This window comes from Grammomys surdaster, unplaced genomic scaffold (assembly GCF_004785775.1).
Source record: "Grammomys surdaster isolate TR1022 unplaced genomic scaffold, NIH_TR_1.0 125688, whole genome shotgun sequence".
Taxonomy (NCBI): Eukaryota; Metazoa; Chordata; class Mammalia; order Rodentia; family Muridae; genus Grammomys; species Grammomys surdaster.
In genome coordinates this window covers 1446160-1467896 of record NW_021620524.1, presented here as the reverse complement: position 1 = coordinate 1467896, position 21737 = coordinate 1446160, and the positions used below count along the sequence as shown (strand labels likewise).

General features: G+C 45.2%; 2 protein-coding genes and 1 non-coding gene across 4 annotated transcripts in view; 2 read left to right on the top strand and 1 right to left on the bottom strand.

The window, feature by feature from the left end:
* Nploc4 (NPL4 homolog, ubiquitin recognition factor) overlaps positions 1-13301 on the bottom strand; it is a 58128-nt gene extending 44827 nt beyond the window's left edge. For both annotated transcript variants that reach the window (XM_028787920.1, XM_028787921.1), the window contains exons 1-3: positions 13112-13301; positions 8614-8694; positions 4498-4610 (exon numbers count right to left, since the gene is read on the bottom strand). In XM_028787920.1, coding sequence (XP_028643753.1) covers positions 4498-4610; positions 8614-8694; positions 13112-13126 — 209 coding nt within the window. In that variant the 5' untranslated portion in view covers positions 13127-13301. The remainder of the gene's footprint in view (positions 1-4497; positions 4611-8613; positions 8695-13111) is intronic.
* On the top strand, positions 9864-9991 carry LOC114639233. The gene has a single exon (XR_003713979.1). It is a non-coding gene; the product is annotated as a small nucleolar RNA SNORA51 (small nucleolar RNA).
* Positions 13302-18158: 4857 nt separating the features above from the next.
* Positions 18159-21737, top strand: part of Tspan10 (tetraspanin 10) — a 4930-nt gene continuing 1351 nt past the window's right edge. Inside the window, exons 1-2 of the mRNA XM_028787981.1 lie at positions 18159-18330; positions 19758-20389. Coding sequence (XP_028643814.1) covers positions 18295-18330; positions 19758-20389 — 668 coding nt within the window. The 5' untranslated portion in view covers positions 18159-18294. The remainder of the gene's footprint in view (positions 18331-19757; positions 20390-21737) is intronic.

Here is a 21737-nt window from a genome sequence, read left to right as displayed (position 1 = left end):
TTTCATTTATGTTTAAAATATTCCAAAAATTAAAAAGTTTACCTCATAGGTGAGGTATGGTGGTGCACAGCTTTAATTCCAGCACTTGGGAGGCAAAGGCAGGTGGATCTCTGTGAATCTGAGGCCAGCCTGGTCTATACAGGAAGGACAGCCAGAACTATGTAGAGACACCATCTCCACAGACAGACAGACAGACAACAAAGCTTATGGCACAGAGGTTGAGAATTGCATGACAGTTCCCAGACTCTGGGAAGAGTGGAGGCTGGTCAATGAGAACTAGCTTACAATTAGTAAAGATCGGAAAAACCAGTGTGAGTAAAGTCTGCACTGCTGCATAGTGCACAGTCAGTGACCACACTCAGTCAGGCTCTACCTGCATCTTATCTGCTAAGATGAGCAGTTTTGCCCCACTACATGCTCCCACAATGTTTGCTTTACCACTCCAGAGGCACTGGAGCCAAGTTACTGGGGACTGAAACCAAACCAAAATATTCTTTCTTCCCTGTTTTCTCAGGTATTTATTTTGTCACAGTAATGGAAGGGTGACCAACACAGAATACTGATACCAAAACACCACAACGCACATAAATCTACTTTTTTCAGGGTCTCACACACGCTAGGCATACGTCCATCTACCACTATATACAAATTTCATGTACCACATTTATTATTTTAATATGTCCACATTTACTTGTGTTATTGTGTGTGCACATACCTGCATAGCACAATACAGGGTTGGAGTCAGAAGCTAGTCTGTGGGAGTCAGGTCTCTCCTACATGTATGCCCCAGAGATTAACTCAGGTTGTCAGGCTTGCTGACATCACTTTTACTTGCTGAGCCATCCATTATACAAGCCCCTATTTATTTATTTTTTAAAGATAAGATCTTACTATGTAACCTGGCTGGCCTGGCACTTGCAATATAGACCAAACTAGCCTTGATCTACCTATCTCTGCATCCTGAGTGCTAAGATTAAAGGAATATACCACTAAACCTGGTCCACTTTAATTTTTTTTTCAGTATTTGTTACTACTACTACTATTGTTGTCGTTGCTGTTATTATTTGCACCTGTTCCTGGCTTATACGTGGGTTCTGAAAATCCAAACTAAAATATTTCACCTGTCTCCTTTTAGTTCTATGTTGAGGGTTTTTTACTAATTTCCAGTCAAATTTGAAAAGGAATCATAGGAATGTACATTTCTTTTTAGTGGTGATATTGCTGGGGATGAAACCCAGGGTTTTACACATACCAGGCACATGTTCTACCACTGAGCTAAATACATAAAAATATATATTTGTGTAAGTTCAAAACAGGGTCTCTCTGTACAGCCCTGGCTGTCCTGGAGCATGCTTTGTAGACAAGGCTGGCCTTGAACTCAAGAGATCCACTTGCCCCTGTCTCACAAGGGCTGAAAAAAAGGAATATGTCTCCATAACTGGATTAACTAAAAATATTTTAAAGTGAAAATATGAGCTGGGCCTAGTGCCTCACATCTCTAGTTCCAGATCTCGAAAGGCTGAGACAGGAGGATTAGTGTTATGTTCAAGGCCAGCAAAGGCTATATAGAGGAAGACTCTGTCCCAATAACAAAGAAGTGAAAATATGTTTGTTGAAATAAAATCTACTATAGAGCATACATCAAGTACAAACAAACTAACCAAGCAAACACCCAGGCAAACTCAGAGTCCGGGGACAGTGTGTTCTTAGAATAAAGGGGTGCTGAGAATAAACGAGAATCAGGCATGCTAGGCAAGCACTCTGCCACCCAGTCACACTGTCAGTCACAAACATATCTTAAAAGTAGCTAAAACAAACAGGAAAAGCACACACACACCCTAAAAAGGAATAACGGAAAAAGATTTCATTACTGAGCAACAATAATGAAACTACAAGACAGAAGAGTAAGATCTACAGAGTTTCAACAAAAAAATAAGTACCATTCTTTTTTCTTTTTTCGAGACAGGGTTTCTCTGTGTAGCCCTGGCTGTACTGGAACTCACTCTGTAGACCAGGCTGGCCTCGAACTCAGAAATCCACCTGCCTCTGCCTCCCAAGTGCTGGGATTAAAGGTGTGTCCCACCACCACCCAGCAATACCATTCTTAAAAACACAAAGTTTTAGTTATTTTCAATTTCAAAGTATTACTAGACACAGAGGCTGTATGAGGACAGGAAAAAAGCAGCTGTACACACGCCAATGAGAAATACTTCATACCTTGATGGCACTTGGATCTTGAACCTCTAAGACAGTAAGGAAATAAATTACTAATGTCTAGGTAAATCTATCATTAAAACATACAATCTAGGTATTCACAGCCTTCGCCTCGCCACCTCTCGCTTGCTGAGCTCCAGGTGAAGGAGAAGGGGGGTAAGTAAGGAGGTGCCCATACCACGGCTTGTACAAAGCAGACTGCCCGCAAAATCCACCAGTAGTAAAGCACCCAGGAAATAACTAGCCACAAAAGCCGCTCGCACGAGTGCGCCCTCTACTGGAGGGGTGAAGAAACCTCATCGTTACAGGACTGGAACTGTGGCACTCCGTGAAATCAGGCGCTATCAGAAGTCCACTGAACTTCTGATTCCCAAGCTCCCCTTTCAGCGTCTGATGCAAGAAATTGCTCAGGACTTCAAAACAGATCTGGGCTTCCAGAGTGCAGCTATTGGTGCTTTGCAGGAGGCAAGTGAGGTCTATCTGGTTGCCCTTTTTGAAGATACTAACCTGTATGCTGTCCATGCCAAATATGTAACAATTATGCCAAAAGATATCCAGCTAGCTCGCCGCATACGCAGAGAGTGTGCTAAAGAGTCCACTATGAGGGAAAACATTTCATTCTCAAAAAAAAAATTTTTTTTCCCTCTTCTTCCTGTTATCAATAGTTTTGAATGTTAGATATTTTTTCCGGGGGGGGGGGGGGGGGGCTAAAATACTTAGGTATATGATTGTGAGTGGAAACGGGACAGAATTGGGTATTGGCAGTTTCTCCACATTCATTTGTGTGTGAATTTTTGATATAAATGCAGGACGTAAAGCATTAATTAATGCAAGCAAAGTGTTTCAGTGACCACATTTCAACAGTTTAACTTTATAACAATTATAAATAAACCTGTTAAAATTTTCTGGATAAAACAAACATACAATGTAAACCCAGAGTAGCACAGGTTTCTAATCCCAGCACAGAGGAGGCAGGGTGAAAGTTTCAGGCCAGCCTAGATGACACAGAGAGAGAGTTCCAGGACAAGTAGGATAACATAACATAGTAAGAACCTGCCTCAAAGAAACAACAGAAATGCCGTCTAGTACAGCCTTGAGAGAGACGTTCCAAATACCTTCTGTTCTCTTACTGTTACTACAACAGCAACAAAGCCCTCTACATGGTTTATCTGAAAACTGTTCTCTTGGTACCTGCTTTCTCTTGTCTTCTTTAAGACAAGGCCTTGATCTATAGCCCAGGATGGCCTCAAATTTGCAAACATCCTGCCTTCAATAGTAAGTTCTGAGAATACCCAAATTTAATTTCTTTCCTTTGTCTACTTATGAGAACAATTTTTAAACACACCTGTGACCCTAACACTTAGGAGGAAGGGAGCCGAACAGTGAGTTCAAGGTTAATTTGAGTGGCAGGAAAACACTGTCTCAAAAACAAGCAAACTAAACTTTAGCTTGGCAGCTGAACACTTGCCCAGCATGTAGAGACTTAAATGTAATCCCCTGAACCAACACCAATTACAAAAGCCACAGAGCAGGTGGAAAAATGGCTCAGCAGCTGAAGCTCCTACTACTCATCTAGAGGACCTGAATTTAAATGCCAGCACCTTCTATCAGACAGCCCACCACCAGTGACACGCACGCAGGCACACACACTGACACAAATAAAAAAAAACTGTGTCGAAAAAGCCACAGCCACAGTTTTAACATTCGCTGTATCTTAGCATATGCAGGCTCCCTACATCCATGTGAAAAAGGTACTGAGACAAGGATGACAAGGCCCAGTGAGGTAAAGAAACTTCCCAAGGCTCACAGGCAGGGAAGGAATGGCAGCATAAACTCCCCTGCACTCACAAACTGCTGCATGACTGAGTCACAGGAACACCATAACCACAGGCAATGAGTAAGGGACCTTTGCCGAAGCCCCACTGACACACACAAGTGAACGGACCACCATAGCTCACCTATCTTCTTAGCAAGCAAGGCTGACATGATGGCATCTCTTTACCAAACAGCGGTGCTCTAAGTCCTGCCCTTCAGACAGGATGTTGACCCTACTTCAGATGTAGACCCACAACCATAACCTTCTCTTTACACCATTCCAGAATTCCATAGTCAAACCTGCTCAACAGTAACTGCTGGCCAAGCAACACAAACCCCTATATGTGAGCAGTGAACAGGCCCATAATTAGAATAGTATCCAGAGGTAAGAGGAAATCCAGGCAGCCTCAGGTAGGGCACTGCATCTAGTTCCTCCTACTGTGTGTCTTCCAACAGCTGGACACTTACTTGATTTTTAGCAAATGGAGGGATTTGCTGGACGATGCTGTTATCTCTCCAGTCTTGTTTCTGTTGATGTAAACTGAGAAGCCATTGTTTTGGAAGCCAAACTCCTTTGCAACCTATAAGCACCAAACAACAGAAGTGTAATGAAACATCCAAGCGTCACGTGCCGCAGGCCAACAAGACCACGGCAAGAACACTTGGTGACATTAGGAAGTATGCATCCCTTGTCATTTCACTCTAGAAAAACTATTGATCATACCAATGCCAATTCAATAAGTGGTCCACAGGAAGCCAAAGGTCCTGTATAAACAATAAAAAAGCTGAGACTAGCCAGAGTCAAGGCCAGTGTGGTAAGTTAACTGCTACTTTTGAAACAACAGTGAAAACCCAATTCCAATCATAAACCTACCCACAGAGAGAAAATGGAGTGCAGAATGATGCTACCAATGGAGAAGTCGGCTGCAGTGAGCAAGTCTCAGCAGCTAGTGCCTGCTACGAAGCCTAATGACCAAAATTTGATCCCAAGTTCGAGGCCAGCCTGGTCTACAGAGTGAGTTCCAGGACAGCCAGGGCTACACAGAGAAACCCTGTTTTGGAAAATAAATAAATAAATAAATAAAAAACCCAAAAAATAAAAAATAAAACAAACAAAAAAAAATTGATCCTGGACGCACAGTAAGACAAGAGAATTGACTCTTGCAAGCTGTCCTCTGACTTCCATATGTGTACCATGGCATGAATGTCACCACCATCCACCCCAATACATAAATAAGTGTAAAACATTTTTAAATCTTTTATTTTTTTTTAAGATTTATTTTACTCATTGTGTGTGTGTGTGTGTGTACTGCTGTCTTCAGACACACCAGAAAAGGGCATCAGATCCCATTACAGATGGTTGTGAGCCACCATGTGGTTGCTGGGAATTGAACTCAGGACCTCTGGAAGACCAGCCAGTGCTCTTAACCTCTGAGTCATCTCTCCAGCCCCTTAAATGTTTCTAAAATGAAAATGTCAGCTGGGCACAGTGGCTCACTCCTGTGATTATTATAGTGCTAGGAAGATGGAAATGGAGTATAGAGTTCAAGGCTAGCCTCAGCTACACAGCAAGTTCTGGACTATATGCATGAGACTCTGATGACCTGACACAAAACAATCAAAGGGAAAAAGAAAGTAGAAGAAAGGAAGGAAAAACAGATAATCAGGGAGGGAAGGTAGAACATCAAACCACTTGTGCCATGGGACCCATGAATCATTTAACTCAATAGATATTAAGCATCCTACACACAGGGCTCTAGAGGTTCTAGGCTCTAAAAATCCAACAGTAAGACCTTAAAATGAATAGTCTCAAATGAACCAATCGTTAAGATTCCATAAGTCAACATTGTCTTCTTTTCTGGCAGGAGTAGAGGCTACAGTGACCCAGTTCTCAAATAGTTCTGGCTAGCTTCAAACTCAGAATGCAGCTAAGGCTGGCCTTGAACTCCTGATCCTCCTACCTGCACCTCCCAAATGCTGGTCTGTGAATTATTTTCAATATAAACAATCTTACTACATGTCAACATTAATTTACTTACAGAGTATAAAGCCACATATTTAAAAAGGCTACTTAGTACCGGCCATCCTGCCCAAACAACATTTACAGGGCTAAGATATGCTTTCCAAGCAAGTATATAGAAAGAGGCTGTTTTAGCCAGGCGGTGGTGGCGCACACCTTTAATCCCAGCACTTGGGAGGCAGAGACAGGCGGATTTCTGAGTTCGAGGCCAGCCTGGTCTACAGAGTGAGTTCCAGGACAGCCAAGGCTATACAGAGAAACCCTGTCTAGAAAAACCAAAAAAAAAAAGAAAGAAAGAAAGAGGCTGTTTTAAAGATCATTTATTGAGATTTTAACCACACCTACACAGTATAGTCCCACTTACAAGAGACATCTAAAATAGTGGAACTCTTTAGCGGGAAGAGAAAACAGAATGGTGGTGATCAGCACTGCAGGGAAGTTGTTCGAGGGAGAACAGATTACAGACATGCACAATGAGAATGTTCTGAAGACATGTTTCACACAATGCACATATACAACAAACTTAATATGGAATGAAAAATGGAATGGAGTGAAATATGAAACAGAAGAAAAGAGAAAAAGAACACCTTGTACCATAGATGTAAATCTGCATGTGATAGCAGAGAACCACATGCATAACACACTGTCCAGTAAAAAGTAAAAATGAAAAGTAAATTAAAGATGGCTATATAATGCCATCTTGAACATGGAGTTTCTTTGGAAACTCCATTGTGTTTTAGATTTGAAGAAATGTAGCAAGAGTATCAGTAAGATTGCCTCTGACATTTGAAATACCTCGCCAAAAAAAATGTGTCAGGAGTAACACTATGTACTTGGTTATAAAATGCAACTAACAGCAAAGAAAGCTGGGAATTACATTACTTCCATATTGACAAGGACAAAAAAAAAAAAAAATAAGGGCCACAATTTGTTGGCCTGGGGTAAAAAGTATAAAACAGACATTATTCTCCTTAGGTCTGACTCCATCCACTCTCCACATTACTCCCCGTACATACAGAGTCATAAACATGGGGCTTTAATTTCTCTAAAAAAGAACTAGGGAGGGGAGGGGTAGCCTGAAGAGAAGGCTCAGTGGCTAAGAGCAAAGGCTGCTCTTCTAAAGGACCAAGGTTCAACTGCAAACTTATGTGACAGTTCACAGCCACCTGTGACTCGGCTCCAAGGGGATCTGACCCCATCTTCTGACCCCGTCTTCTGGCCTCCACAGGCACCAGACATAGGTATGCAGTACACATATCCTAATCTGCAAACCTAAAAAGCACAAAGTTGCCAGAATTGCCCATTGTTTTATTTAATAAACAGCCATGCAGGCAAATGTCTACAGACTTGGCAACACACGCAAGCAAAACATACATATACATTAAAAATAATTTAAAAACAAAAGATTGGGGGAGGGCTGGGGCTGGAGAGATAGGTCAATGTTAAAAACATCCCATCCTGCTGCAGAAGACCTGGAATCAGTTACTAACTCCACATGTAACTCCAGTTCAGAAGAATCCAACATCCTCTTTTCGTCATCATGGACATTGCATGTACGTAATGTATAGACAAACATGCAAACAAAATACTCATATACATAGAATAAAAATAAATCAATCAGGAGGTTATGGCAGGCAGACCTTTCTGAATTCAAGAACAGCATGTGAGGTCAGCCTGGCCTACAAAGCAAGTTCTAGGCCAGTCAGCACTAAGTAGTGAGACACTGTCTCAAAATTAATAAAAAGAATGAGCTGAGTGTAGTGGCGCACACCTTTAATCCCAGCACTTGGGAGGCAGAGGAAGGCAGATCTCTGTGAGTTTGAGGCCAGCCTGGTCTACCGAGTGAGTTCCAGGATAGCCAGGGCTATACAGAGACTCTGGCTCAAAACAAAACCAAATAAATAGAATGGATCATTCTAAAAAATTTTATTACAATTCCCCTTTGACAAACTGAAGTTTTTTCCAAATGCTGTTTGCTTGAAACATGATCCCTACTCTGTGTGTGTGTGTGTGTTTGGGGGTGGGGGGTGAGAAAGGGTCTTATTCCATGGACCCAGCTGGTCTGCAGTTCCACTGCCTATACAGGCCTTAAACCTTTCTCATCTCAGCCTCCTGAGACAAGACCACAGGTGTTAGCACCACACTAGACTACAAATTTTCCTTCTCAAAAATAACTCTTGCAAAGTGCTTTAACATCTACCTGTGGTCTGGCAGATACTAATTGTGATTAAATACCTGATCAAGAGTTCAACACGGTGGTTCATACTTGTAATCCCAGAGGCACTCGGGAAGCTGAAGCAGGAGAATTACTGAGCGCACAAGGCCAGCTTACATAGTGAGACTCTGCCTATCTTTTGCCTATCTATCTGACTCTGCCTGTCTGTCTCCTTTCCTTCTCTACCTCCCTGCCCCTCGACAGTGATCCAGCAGCTATCCAGTCCAATCACATAGTAAAAAAGCTGTACAAGTGACAGCCTGGTGGCGGGAGTCAAAAAGCAAACAGTAAAAGGCAGAGACAGGAACCCTGGAGAGAACAAGGCCCAGAAGATCAATGTCACAGGTACCTTTTTCAGAAATGTTGCAGCTGATTCTCTCTTTGTTGCTGTTATCCTCTTCACTCCATCAGGGGACTGGACACGGATTATCTACGGGAAATCAAGGAAGATAGTTACTGTACTTAGTAAGGTATTGGCTTTATAACTTACACAAACTAAAGCTAGAAGCCATCCTTCTGCAGCTTTCTGTGGTGTCTATGTATGTTGTGTGTACTGTATGCACACGCCCACATGCTGTCAGTCAACAGGGGGTGTCTTCCTCTACTGCTCTGCACCTTCTGCAGTGCTGGAGTCACAGACGGACGTACACCTCCGTGTCTAGCTTTTCTCCAGGTGCTGCAATCCAAACTCAGGTCTCAGTGCTTACACAACAACTCCTTTCCCACTAAGCCACCTCCCCACACTCAATTTTCCCCAATTCCCCTTTTCCTTGAAGGGGAAACAAGATGTGAGGTGCATCGACACAAGAAAGATGGTCTAGAGTACCACTCTAATTCAAACACGTTATAATTTCATGTGGAACACACAACTTCAAGGCTAAATATGGTGGGACCATGTAATCCCAAGCACTCTAGAGAAAGAGGTGAGAACATCCGAAGAAGCCAGCCCAGGCTACATGAGACAATCTCAAGATAAGGTTTTGGATGTTTGTTTGTTTGTTTGTTTTTCCAGACAGGGTTTCTCTGTAGGCTATAGACTGTCCTAGAACTGTGTAGATCACGCTGGCCATAAGGAGAGATCCATCTTTTTGTTTTTTAAGTGTTGGGATTTTAAAAACATGTGCCACCACCACCCAACAACAAGGTTTCTATTTTACCAGTGTGTTTGCCTGCATGCGTGTGCACCGCATGCATGTACTGCCCTTCAAGATCACAAGAAGACATCACATGAAATGCTCTTTAAAGGGCTGGAGAGATGGCTTAGTCCTTAAGAGCAATGGCTGCTCCTGCAAAAGACTGGGTTTAATTCCCACCATGTACATAGAAGCTCTCAACTGTCTAATTCTAGTTCCCAGGAATGCTCCGCCCACTTCTGCTCCACAGGACCCTCCATGCTTGTGGGGCACATAAATTCATACACGTACACATATAGACACATAAAAAAGATAAATTAATTTTAAAATAAAATAAAGGCCTTTAATACCATAGTAAAATCTAACAAGAGGTTTTCTTGGTGGCTGGGTTTTAACAAAATGTACTTCCATGTGTACTTCTTTGCTTGTACTTCCATGACAAGCAAAGATAAAAATGTTGCCTGGCGGCCTTCTGTGTTTATAGGCTGTGCTCCTACACTGACTGTATAGAAAGAGGAACAGAATAAACCTATCCTATGTATACCTCAGCCTAGGCCACTGTGCCTAGTCTGTATTGTGAATGGGGAGACATGGAAAAAGAAAATGTTGGCTGGCCTCCAAGAATGCTAGACATGGGCCCACTTTCTAGGACATGACGTTTATACTGATCCAGGCCTTCTGAGAACACATCATTCATTACGCTGGCCACTGTTGGCAGCCCCTGCTTTAGTAAAGAAACATGAAAGGGCATGCCCTATAAACCAGGCAGCTGTTGCCCAGCCTGAGGACCAAGAGGGAAGACACAAAATATCTCAGCAAACACCTCTATTGCAGTGCTTTCTCCAGCAGTCACTAATGGGGCACTGCACAGAAAATACTTTAAACAAAACTTCTACTGATACACTGAGGAATTCCATAATGGCTTACAGTCAACTAAATTTTGTCTACTTTCATTAAACTGTTTAAGAATAATGTAGGTTCTTCTAAAATACCATGACCGTGCCCCCTCAATTTTTAATGACTTTCACTTGGCTTTGTCCAGTATGTTCAACAGTAAAAACTCTGTTCTGGATAAAGGGCATAAAGTTATGTACACATTTGCTTCTGAAACACAACTCATTGGTAAGTGAGCACTGATTTCTAGAACGCTCTTCACTTGGGATTTGATTCTGAGGAAAAACACCTCGTACATATTTCATTCTGTAATGTCTTCAACACTGCAACACATCAAAGCTAAGACCTTGCTCCTCTGTGGAAGGCTCTACAAATGCTCCTTCATTCAACCACTCACCCTGGCACTATGAGAAAGAAGCAGTAAGAGAAATCCGTTTGTTGGCTGATTTTGGTTTGGTTGTACACAGGATGCAGATCAGATAAGTTTCAAACGTTTAGGAGTGGCCCAGTTCCTAAGTCCTGTGATTACAAACCTATGCCACAATACCTTGCTTACCAAAGAAAAACTCTAACGCGCAAAGTCACTATACCTGATGGGAGTCTGGGTTTAAGAAGAGAAACAACCGTGTACTAAGAAAAGTTTTGGATTAACCTCTGACAGGCTACAGAAGAGAATATATGGAACAGACAGATTTGGCCACATGGAGAACAGAGATTCTTAATGTTACATATGGGGTTGGAGAGATGGCTCAGCAGTTGAGAACACTAGCTGCTCTTCCAGAGGTCCTGAGCTCAATTCCCAACAACCACATGGTGGCTCACAGCCAGCCTACACTGGCATCTGATGCCCTCTTCTGACATGCAAGTGTACATGCAGACAGAAACAAAATACAGAAATAAATTAAAAAGAAAAAAGCCAAATGTGTGGAAACAAGCACCAGTAGTTCCATTTTTCTGGGAAGCTGAGGACAGTTTGGACATTGGATCTAAAAAACAGCCCAGACAACATGGCTGAGTCTGGGTCACAAAGTAAAAACAAAAACAACAACAACAACAAAAAAATCAAAATTAAAAGAGTAGAAATTTTCTTGAAAGAATGGTTGAGTTTTTAACATTATCCCTATAGAAATTCTTTGAAGGCCTCCCTTTGAATTTAAAAGAGACAGGACTTGAGAGATGGCTCCATAGACAAGAGCAGTCACTCACAGCTCCTTTGAGAGCATCCTAGTCCAGTTCCCAGCATCCACAGCTGGGCGACTCACAACTGCCTGGTGTAACTTCAGCCCCAGGGTATCTAACACCTTTAGCTTCTAGCAACAACTGCACTCCTGTTCATACCCACATAGACAATTTTTTTCAAAATGGGGCTGGTGAGATGGCTTATCCATAAAGAGCACTGCCTGCTCTTCCAGGGCAACTGGGTTCAATTCCTTGCACTCATATGGCCTCTGGAAACCAGTTCCTGAGGATCCAAACCATACTCTGGCCTCCTTAACAACCAGGTGTGGTACACATATATGAAGGTAAAACACTCATACACATAAAATAAACACATAAGCCTTAAAAGTAAAACTCCTAAAATCAACTTCTGAAAGTATGTTAATTCCTCACAACCTGAGAAAGTCAATTTAAGACTCACTGATGCCCAAGTCTGCCTTCGGAATACCTGAACAAACTGCTGTGTTAAGATCATAAAAGTAAGGAGAAAGCTGAAAAAGCAGATGGCCCTGCTGATACCTCACCTATTTCTAGGCAAGTCATCTCTGATGGTAAATTTAAGTTTTAAAACAAAGTCAGCCTTTCTGGGATTTCTCTCCATTGTCTGCATCCAGGATAAGAAATACAGAGAGAACAGAAGACCCCTAAATGGAGCTGTAAGGAAACAGAAGCTGCCCTCAGAGAAAAGCCTTAATTCTTAACCTGACAGTAATGGCAGCCCTTGTCTGCAATGAAGTAGGTGTGGTGGGAGGATGTCAAGGTCGAGGATGGGCTGGGATAAAATAGTAAGACTGTCTCAAAACAAAACAAAACTCAAGAGCTATACTTCCCTGGAAATCCATGGAATCCAGAGAGAAGTGATGTTCTCCAATGCAGGAAGCCATTGAAGGGCTGTCCCAGGCATATGGCAACCAACATGATTCCTACTCCACGGAAATCCTAAATATTCCTCAATGTCGGCCATAATTATTCTGTCAGACCAGTCGGCTACTCATATCTATCATTTCCCAACCCCTGCCACATATCCTCTGGAGAGAAACTCCCACAGGTTAACAAACGGCTGGTTTTCCTCTTGTTTTACTGACATATTTCATGGGGTTGGGGGTGACAATCTCTACTGTCAGGCTAAAGTGAAATCAGTCTTCTTTATTACACTCCTTTTAAACAGGTGGTCGTCAAGTTGTCTGTTTCAAAGAGGAGTCAGTCCCGCCTGTTTTTGCCCCCATGGCCGCGTCCTCTGTGGGAAAGGGGTTCCCCCTAATGATGCCCTTCTCCGGTCGACTCTTCCGGAGTGAAATCATGACGAGGCACTGCTGGGATGGGGGAGGAGAGAAGGACGTAACCGGCTTCGGGGCCTGGGAGGAGGCCGAGGTCCCTCAGAGCAACCTGCGGCAGCAGGGAAGAAGGCCGCTCCACTCGGACCGCCCGGACTCCTTCCCTCCAGCCTCTCCTGGCTCGGCTAGGGCAGGTACCTCCTCAAAACCAGGGCGAGTGAGTTGAAACCGCCGGCTCCGAACACCGTCCAGCGCTGGCCCGCCCAGGACGCCCGCAAATCTGCTGCCTCATCCCGGCGCCCCGCTCCCTCCCGGCCGCCGCACTCACGATGCTCTCGGCCATGGCAGCCGCTCCTGTCTCCGGGCTCGGGCCCCGAGCTCCCGCCGCCTGTCTCCCCAAGGGCCTCGAAGCCCCGGCCTCGGCCTCAGCCCCGGCCTCCCGCCGCCGCCGCCACCGCCGCTCCAGCTTCGCCGCCCGGCTCCGCCAGCGCCGACGTCCGGTGCTTCGCTCAACGCACTCCGCCAGGCGAGGAGAGAGGCGAAACAAGGTTCCGGCCCCGCCAACGGCCACGCGCATGCGCAAGTGGCGCGGCGCGCGCACCTCGGCCCCGCCCCTCCTAGGTCCGGATTCCTGAATTCAGAAGACTGACTGGAGAGGCATATTCCTGAAAGTTGGAACAATACAAAAAAAGCTACAAGAAGAGACAAGCATTAAGATCTCTCTCAAGCCGGGCGGTGGTGGCGCACGCCTTTAATCCCAGCACTTGGGAGGCAGAGGCAGGCGGATTTCTGAGTTCGAGGCCAGCCTGGTCTACAGAGTGAGTTCAGGACAGCCAGGGCTACACAGAGAAACTCTGTCTCGAAAAACCAAAAAAAAAAAAAAAAAAAAAAAAAAAAAAAAAAAAGATCTCGCTCAAATATAACCGTTAAGGAAGTTCTTTACCGCCTTCACAATTTTCCAGCAATGAGCTGGAACTTGTCCTTTTGCACTGCATTTTGTAACTTCATGCATATGATTTGATTTTTGTTTTGTTTTGGGTTTTTTGTTTATTTGTTTGTTTGTTTGTTTTTGGTTTTTTCGAAACAGGGTTTCTCTGTGTAGCCCTGGCTGTCCTGGAACTCACCCTGTAGACCAGGCTGGCCTCGAACTCTCGAACTCAGAAATCTGCCTGCCTCTGCCTCCCAAGTGCTGGGATTAAAAGCGTGCGCCACCACCTCCCGGCCCATGCATATGATTTGAAGCAGAAGACAACGTTATGGAAATCTCTTAAGTGGCTAAAAGCTTCTGAATTTTTATTTGATTTTGTTTTGTTTTGGCTTTTTTTTTTTCTTTGAGACAGGGTCTCGCGGGGCGGTGGTCTACAGAGTGAGTTCCAGGACAGCCAGGGCTACACAGAGAAACCCTGTCTCGAAAAACCAAAACAAAACAAAAAAAAAAAGAAGACAGGGTCTCATTAAATATAGCCTTGGCTGTAAACCAAGCTGGCTTGGAACTCACAGTGATGGGCCAGCCTCACTGCTGGGACTGAAAGGCAGGTACCCTTTCCTGGTTCAATTTATGAGTCTACTAAACTCTGTTTATATTTTAGACTGTTTTACTTACTTGTTGTTTTATATATAATATATTTTATTGTATACATTTATATTGTATATATTACATAATATTATGTATAATATGACATGTTGAAAGAACCTGTTAAGGCATAGCCCTGACGGTCCTGGAGCTAGCTCTGTAAACCAGGCTAGCCTCGAACTTACAGAGATGCACCTACCTCTGCCATCCAAGTGATGGGATTAAAGTTATGTGCCGCCACCACCCAACTAAACTTTTTTTAAAGTTTTTAATGTATTTTATATATATGTGAGTGTTTTGCCTGCCTGATACCTGAGAACATCAGAAGAGGAAGTGGATCCCTTGGAACTGGCGTTACAGATGATTGAGACCCACCATGTGGGTGCTGGGAACCAAAACCAAGTCCTCTGGGACAGCACCAAATACAGGTCCAGTCCTGATCCTGAACTTTGGATCCTCCTGTCTCCACCTCATGCTGGGTTTTCAGGAGTGTGCCATCACACACAGTTTTGTGGCTCCTGGAGTAAAACCCAGGCTTCTTTCATGGTAGGACAGCTCTCGACAGAGTCCTGGGCATCCAAGGCCCATTTCCATCCTGGTCTCAGGTAGCCCAAGCTGGTTTCCAGTCAGAAGTCTTCCTGAGTAATGGGATTATAGGTGTACACCACCATACCTGGCTCCCTCTCTTAATTCCATCAAACTGTCAATGTCAATGTCAGTGCTGATAACACACGTTCTGTAGCCTCTGGTATTTAATTTTTAATTTTGGCGTATCCATTCCATCAACAAATTTTACTGCATGCTAACTTAGTGTGTGGCACTGCCCTTACAATGAGTGTGGAGGAAGACATGGGCTCCTGTCTTGGACCAGTTGCCCCACAGGGAGACCAACTTGCAAGTACGTAATATCTAGCGGATGTTAGTGATGAATAAACAACCAGAGCAAGGACAGATGTGATAGAGACAGTTTAAAATAAGTTGATCAGGAGCTGGAGAGATGGCTCAACACTTGAGAGCATTGACTGCTCTTCCAGAGGACCTGGGTTCCATTCCCAGCATCACCATATGTGATGGTTTGTATATGCTTGGCCCAGGGAGTGGCACCGTTAGAGGGTGTGGCTCTGTTGGAGTAGGTATATCTCTGTGGGTGTGGGCTTTAAGACCCTCATCCTAGCTGCCTGGAAGCCAATATTCTGCTAACAGCCTTCAGATGAAGATGTAGAACTCTCAGCTCCTCCTGTACCATGCCTGCCTGGATGCTGCCATGTTCCCACCTTGATGATAATGGACTGAACCTCTGAATCCACCCCTAATTAAGTGTTGTTCTTGGTCATGGTGTCTGTTCACAGCAGTAAAACCCTAACTAAGACACCATGGTGGCTCACAACCTGCTGTAACTCCAGTTCCACGGTATCCAGTGGCCCCCTCTAGCATGAAGACTAAAGACCCATATACATAAATAAAATGGTCAGGGGACCAAGTGAATCAAAGTGCATGCCAAACCAGATGACTTGAGGTTAATGCCCTAAACTCACAAAGTAGAAGGAAAAACAAATTCTTGGACATTGTCCTCTGACCTTCACACACACACAGAGAATTTTCTTTAAGACTAGGCTGGGCATGATAGCACATACTTTTAATCCCAGCAGTTTGGAAGCCGAGATAGGCGGTGCTCTGAGCTCAAAGCTAGCCTGGTCTACATATCAAGTTCCAGGACATCGATAACTACACAATGAAACCCTGTCTCAAAATAAAATAAAGACAGTTAAGGTTGACTTGATGCAATTTTTATTGACAGTTTGATACAACCTAGACACAACCAGGAAGAAGGAACGTCAGGTGAAGAACTGCCTCGATCACATTGATTTCTGTGGTCTTACTGTGAGAGACTGTCCTGACAGATGGTTGACGTGGAAAGGCCGGTTCCACTATTGGTAGCACCATACCCTAGGCAGGTAGGCCCAAGCTCTGTAACAAAGCTAGCTGAGCATGAGTCAGAAAATAGGCTGAGGAACAGTATTTCTTTATAGCCTTTATCTCCATTCCTTCCTCCGGGTTCTTCCTTGAGTTCCTAGCTGACTTTCTATCCATGAAGCATAGTCATCTGCAAAGAGACCTTCAAAATCCTACCTCAGCCGCCCTTTCATTGGCTGCCAAGTCCATCAGGACCTTGGTATTTTTTCCACCCTGGCCCAGGTATATGCTAACATGCCCAGTCTGAATATTTCATACAAGAGGAATTGAATAAAATGTGACTTTAGCCAAGTAGTGGTGTTGGTGCATGCCTTTAATCTTAGCACTTGAGAGGCAGAGACAGGAGGAACTGAGTTTGAGGCCAGCCTGGTCTACAGAGTGAGTTCCAGGATAGCAAGGACTACACAGAGAAACCCTGCCTTGAAAACAAAACAAAAAGAATCTAGAGCCTTTATGCAAAAATAACAGGCACAGTAGGGCTATAACTCTGTGAGGTCCTAGATTTCATCCTCAACACCGGGGTGGGGAGAAGAAAAAATGGGGTGTTGTTGCTGCTGCTGCTGCTGCTGCTGGAAGACATTGGAGGGCTCCAGGGAATAGTGATAGTACAGTGGGGGTGGGGGTGGGGAGTGACAAAGGCCAGGATGCACAAGTGCTAGGCCATTCGATTGTCTGGAATATAAAGTTATAAGTCAGAACAATAGTAGATAAAGCTAAAAGTGGAGGCTGAGCCTGGGATGTCCAACAAGAGCTGAAACTGAGGGGGACTGGAGTCCAAACAGGAAGGACATTTGATATGTACAGCAGGACCTTGCCCTAAACATGTCTACAGAAGGGCTTCCTGATGTCTCAAGGTCATGTTGGCCTACAATGACACTAACACGTCTACATTACACACACATACCAGTCAGAAGCAGGGAGACAGAGTCGGGTGGTAGAGCCCAGGGTTGACAGCCTTGAGACATGCTTTCTGTCTCCATAACAAGTTGTATAGCTCAAGTCCTTTAGATACAAGGACTGGATGGTGGTCATAGCAAAATCCTGCTTCTTGGAGCTGGAGAGATGGCTCAATGGTTAAGAACACTGACTGCAGCCAGGCGATGGTGGCGTACGCCTTTAATCCCAGCACTTGAGAGGCAGAGGCAGGCAGATTTCTGAGTTCGAGAGCTCGAGGCTAGCCTGGTCTACAGAGTGAGTTCCAGGATAGCCAGGGCTATACAGAGAAACCCTGTCTCGAAAAAAAAAAACAAAACCACTGACTGCTGTTCCAGAGGTCCTGAGTTCAATTCCCAGCAACTGCATGTAATACCAGCAATCCCATCTGTAATGGGATTTGATGCTCTCTTCTGGAATACATGAAGAAAGTGACAGTGTACTCACATACATAAAATAAATAAAAATAAATAAATATTTTTTTTAAAAAAAATCCTGCTTCTGAGAAGCTTGGAGGGAAGGGACATCTGGAATGTGAATACTGATGTGTTCTTGCTCTGGATAAACTACAAAGATAAACTGGATTTTGTGCTGCCTGTGGGGCCCCTGGGTCTGCTATTGTGAACCAGTTTGCACAGAACTGATCCTTTGAGGGTGCTGATAGAGTACCAGCTGAGCCTACAGGCCAAGACCAAAATGGGACTCAAGAGTGATGGCCATGAGTCCAGCATTGGGGCCACCTACCAAAGTCATGGTTGTGTACATATTAGGGATATTCCCGGAGCCAAGACTGAGGATTATGGGCTAGAAAGACCAGATGCATCCGTAGAAGCAGGCCCCTGCTATAAGCCCTAAAGTGTGACTCCTCACATGATCCCACTGTGATCACCCCGTGGGTGGAGCTGCAGCTCTCCAGCCCTGGGTTGTACAGTTCACAGAGAACCCAAGGGACACCGTTACTCTAGGACTGTAACCTGTTCAAGAGAGACACCGGCTACCGGTCTCTGTGGCTTTCTCCATTTGTGTGGATAATGGAGGAGGAAGAAAGCAGTCCCTTGCTGTCTCAGGTGAGTCAGTACTTAATGGCCTAGCTCAGATTGAAGATGTCTCTTGGCTCTAAGGCTCTCTGGGAAGCTCCTGGACCAGATTATAGTCTACCTGAGTCCTGGCCCTGCCGCCAGTCTAGCTGTGTGCTAGGATTTGTCATTAAGCAGGTGGCAATGGGTGATGTTCTCAGATAAGGGTGGAAGCTTCACTAATCGGAGAGCTCTCTTTACCCATGGGTACACTTGAGTGCTAACCTTTAAGGTGCCCCCTGTAGGTCTGAAAGATGTACTGATTCAGGAACAGGTAAGGGCAAATCTCCTTTGAGGATGAATGTGGACTCTGTGACCTTAGACGGTCTTAATGCTGCCAGTGGGCTCTGGCAGGCTGTCCTTTTCTCTGACAGATTCTGGCTGACAAATAACCTTCACACATTCTGCTCCAAATTCAGGGTAAAAGAGCCATCCACACAGCTGGACAAGCATGGATGGAAGGGATAGCTTCTTCCTAGTGGGACTGGGATGAAATGGGACCCTTGCCTAGACACCCAGTTGTAGTTACACCCAAGTCAAAACTGTCATTCAAAAAACCAGGTTGTGAGTGGGGCTACCCCACCTCCCTGTAGAGGGTCTCTCTCATGTCCGCTTGTTCAGCTGACCTGTCTGCTGGAGAGCAAGTTTTCCTCTTCTAGATTCCTGCCCCAGTCTATTGACTGCCTCTCTCCCTACCCAGGAAGCCAGGCAGGCAGCACCCAGACAGTGTCTCCCTGTTTCCTCTGCAGTAGGTCCAACGTAGCATCCACACTTGGGCTAGGCTCAGTTAGTAGGTTTGAGATGATGCAAAGAAATCAAGGTTGGTTTCATACAAGAGGGTAGTCACAGGATCTGCTTCTCTATCCCAGGCAGCCTACACTTATGGCTTGGTTGGGAAAGTCCCTCCTATGACTGCACAAAGTCACTGCTGGAGGGGGGTGGGTGGGAACTACAGACTGATTCCCACACAGGGACCATTCCAAGCTAGGGGAAGCAGACCCACCTGCTATAATTCTGCCATGTGGAAGGAACAGATATCCTGACCCGTGACTATCAAGTCTGGGTAAGACTACAGCTGGTCCCTCTTTCACAAGGGTATAGAAGAACAGGAGTGGGTACATCTTTTAACTGCTGATCTTCCCAGTCTACCAGGGACCTTGCAGGGAGCTGTCATTATACAGTCCTAATGGAGGCTGGCCTCACACATCAACCCTGGAAGGCAGTGAACTAGGACCCTCATTGCCCTTTTAGTCTCCAGGCTCCAAGCTATCCAATTCTCCAAGTCTTTACTTCCTCCCACAAGCTTCCTCTAAGCCCACCCCCCTCTCTGATGAGGCCTTACCCCTTTCTCATCGTCACAGAGTCTGAGTGACTGAGGTCTCACCGATGCATCCTCTAAGTTTCCTTTCCTTCGGCAGGACACCGCTGACCCAGAGCAGCCGCCCACCAGGAACTGTCTACCTACTGCAAATATTCCACATACATCACTCTGGGAGAATCAAAAAGGGGCCTGGGGCTGCAGACGCTGTCCTATAGCAAAGCACAAGGCCTGGAAGGAAGACCAGGCCTCCTCCCTCCCCCTTTCCACAGGGAGCAACTGTGTCAAGTATCTGATTTTCCTCTCTAACTTCATCTTCTCCCTGCCGGCTCTACTGGCCTTCGCTGCAGGGCTCTGGGGCCTGGCTGTTAAAAGGTCTCAGGGGAGCGGCTGGGGTGGACCCCTGCCGACAGACCCCATGCTGTTGCTGGTGCTAGGAGGCCTGGTAGTCAGTGTGGTGAGCCTGTCTGGATGTCTGGGTGCTCTCTGTGAGAACAGCTGCCTACTGCACTGCTACGGTGGGGCTGTCCTCTTTTGTCTGGCACTGGAAGCCCTGGCAGGGGCTCTAGTGGTGACCCTCTGGAACCCACTGCAGGACAGCCTGAAGTATACACTTCATGAGGCCATCACCCACTACTGGGATGACCCAGATCTGCACTTCCTCCTCGACCAAGTCCAGCTGGGGCTGCAATGCTGTGGAGCGGTATCCTACCAAGATTGGCAACAGAACCTGTGAGTGTCCTCCAGACTCCACGTGGGTAGGAGGAGAAGGGGTGGTCCAGATGCCTGACTCAACCATTTGAGCATGTATGCATATTCATGTATGTGTTCTTGTGTGCACACACAACCATATGCAGGCACTCCCGCTTCCAGATGCCTGTACACAAGGGTACTCGTGTAATACAAGTAGCCTCATCTGCTTTCATGTATCCCTCTTATACAAACATAAAATGAAGTCTCATACTGAGGCACACACAGGTTACATATACACAGACATGCAAATGTGTGAGTTTACTCGTGAGGTGTGGACACTGGCCTTTGCCTAGGCCATGAGTCTTAAGCCTAAACAAGCCCAACTTTTGGCCAATTCTAGGGCCTGGACTTAGCTTGTCCGTGCTGTCCCTCCAGATAGGTGTCTTAATAAAGAGGCCAAGCCAGTAGACACCAGGAATTTGTTTGGCTGCTGCCCAGGAACACCTCTTCTTCTTCTTCTTCTTCTTCTTCTTCTTCTTCTTCTTCTTCTTCTTCTTCTTCTTCTTCTTCTTCTTTTCGAGACAGGGTTTCTCTGTGTAGCCCTGGCTGTCCTGGAACTCACTCTGTAGACCAGGCTGGCCTTGAACTCAGAAATCTGCCTGCCTCTGCCTCCCAAGTGCTGGGATTAAAGGCGTGCGCCACCACCGCCCAGCTAGGAACACCTCTTCTTACTGTAGACCCTTCTGGAAACTTCTGTGGAAGCTCAGTCTACTTCCTCTCTGACATTGCTCAAATAAACTCACAGTGTGGATGGGATGAGGTCTTGTCACCTCTTCTCCTCCAATCACCTCATTAAACATGTCTTTGCCTGCTAAGACAGACACTCTATCCCCGGTCTGCAAGCATAGAGGAGTGTAAACACAAAGATATAAAAAAAAAAACTAGTGTTCTGTATGTGTATTTGTGTGTTCGTATGTGTATACACATGCCTCACACGAGTGTGTGCTTGTACATGTATACATATGCTGCTTCTTCATATGCATGTGTCTGTGTGTGCATGTGTGTGTCTGTGTGTGAATGTGCCTCTGTGTGTGTATGAGAGAGAGGGGAGGGAGGGAGAGGGGAAAAGAGAGAGAGAGAGAGAGAAAGAGAGAGAGAGGAAAAGTGCTTCTGTGTCTGTGTGTGTGCATGAGAGAGAGAGAGAGGAAAAGAAAGAAAGAGAGGGAGAAGGAGAGGGAGAAGGAAAGGGAGAGGGAAAGGGAGAGGAAGAGGGAAAAGGTTAGGGAGAGGGAGAGGGAGAGGGAGAGTGTGTGGGTGCGCGCTTGCGTGTGCCTCTGTCTGTGTGTGTGGGTGAGAGAGAGAGAGAGAGAGAGAGAGAGAGAGAGAG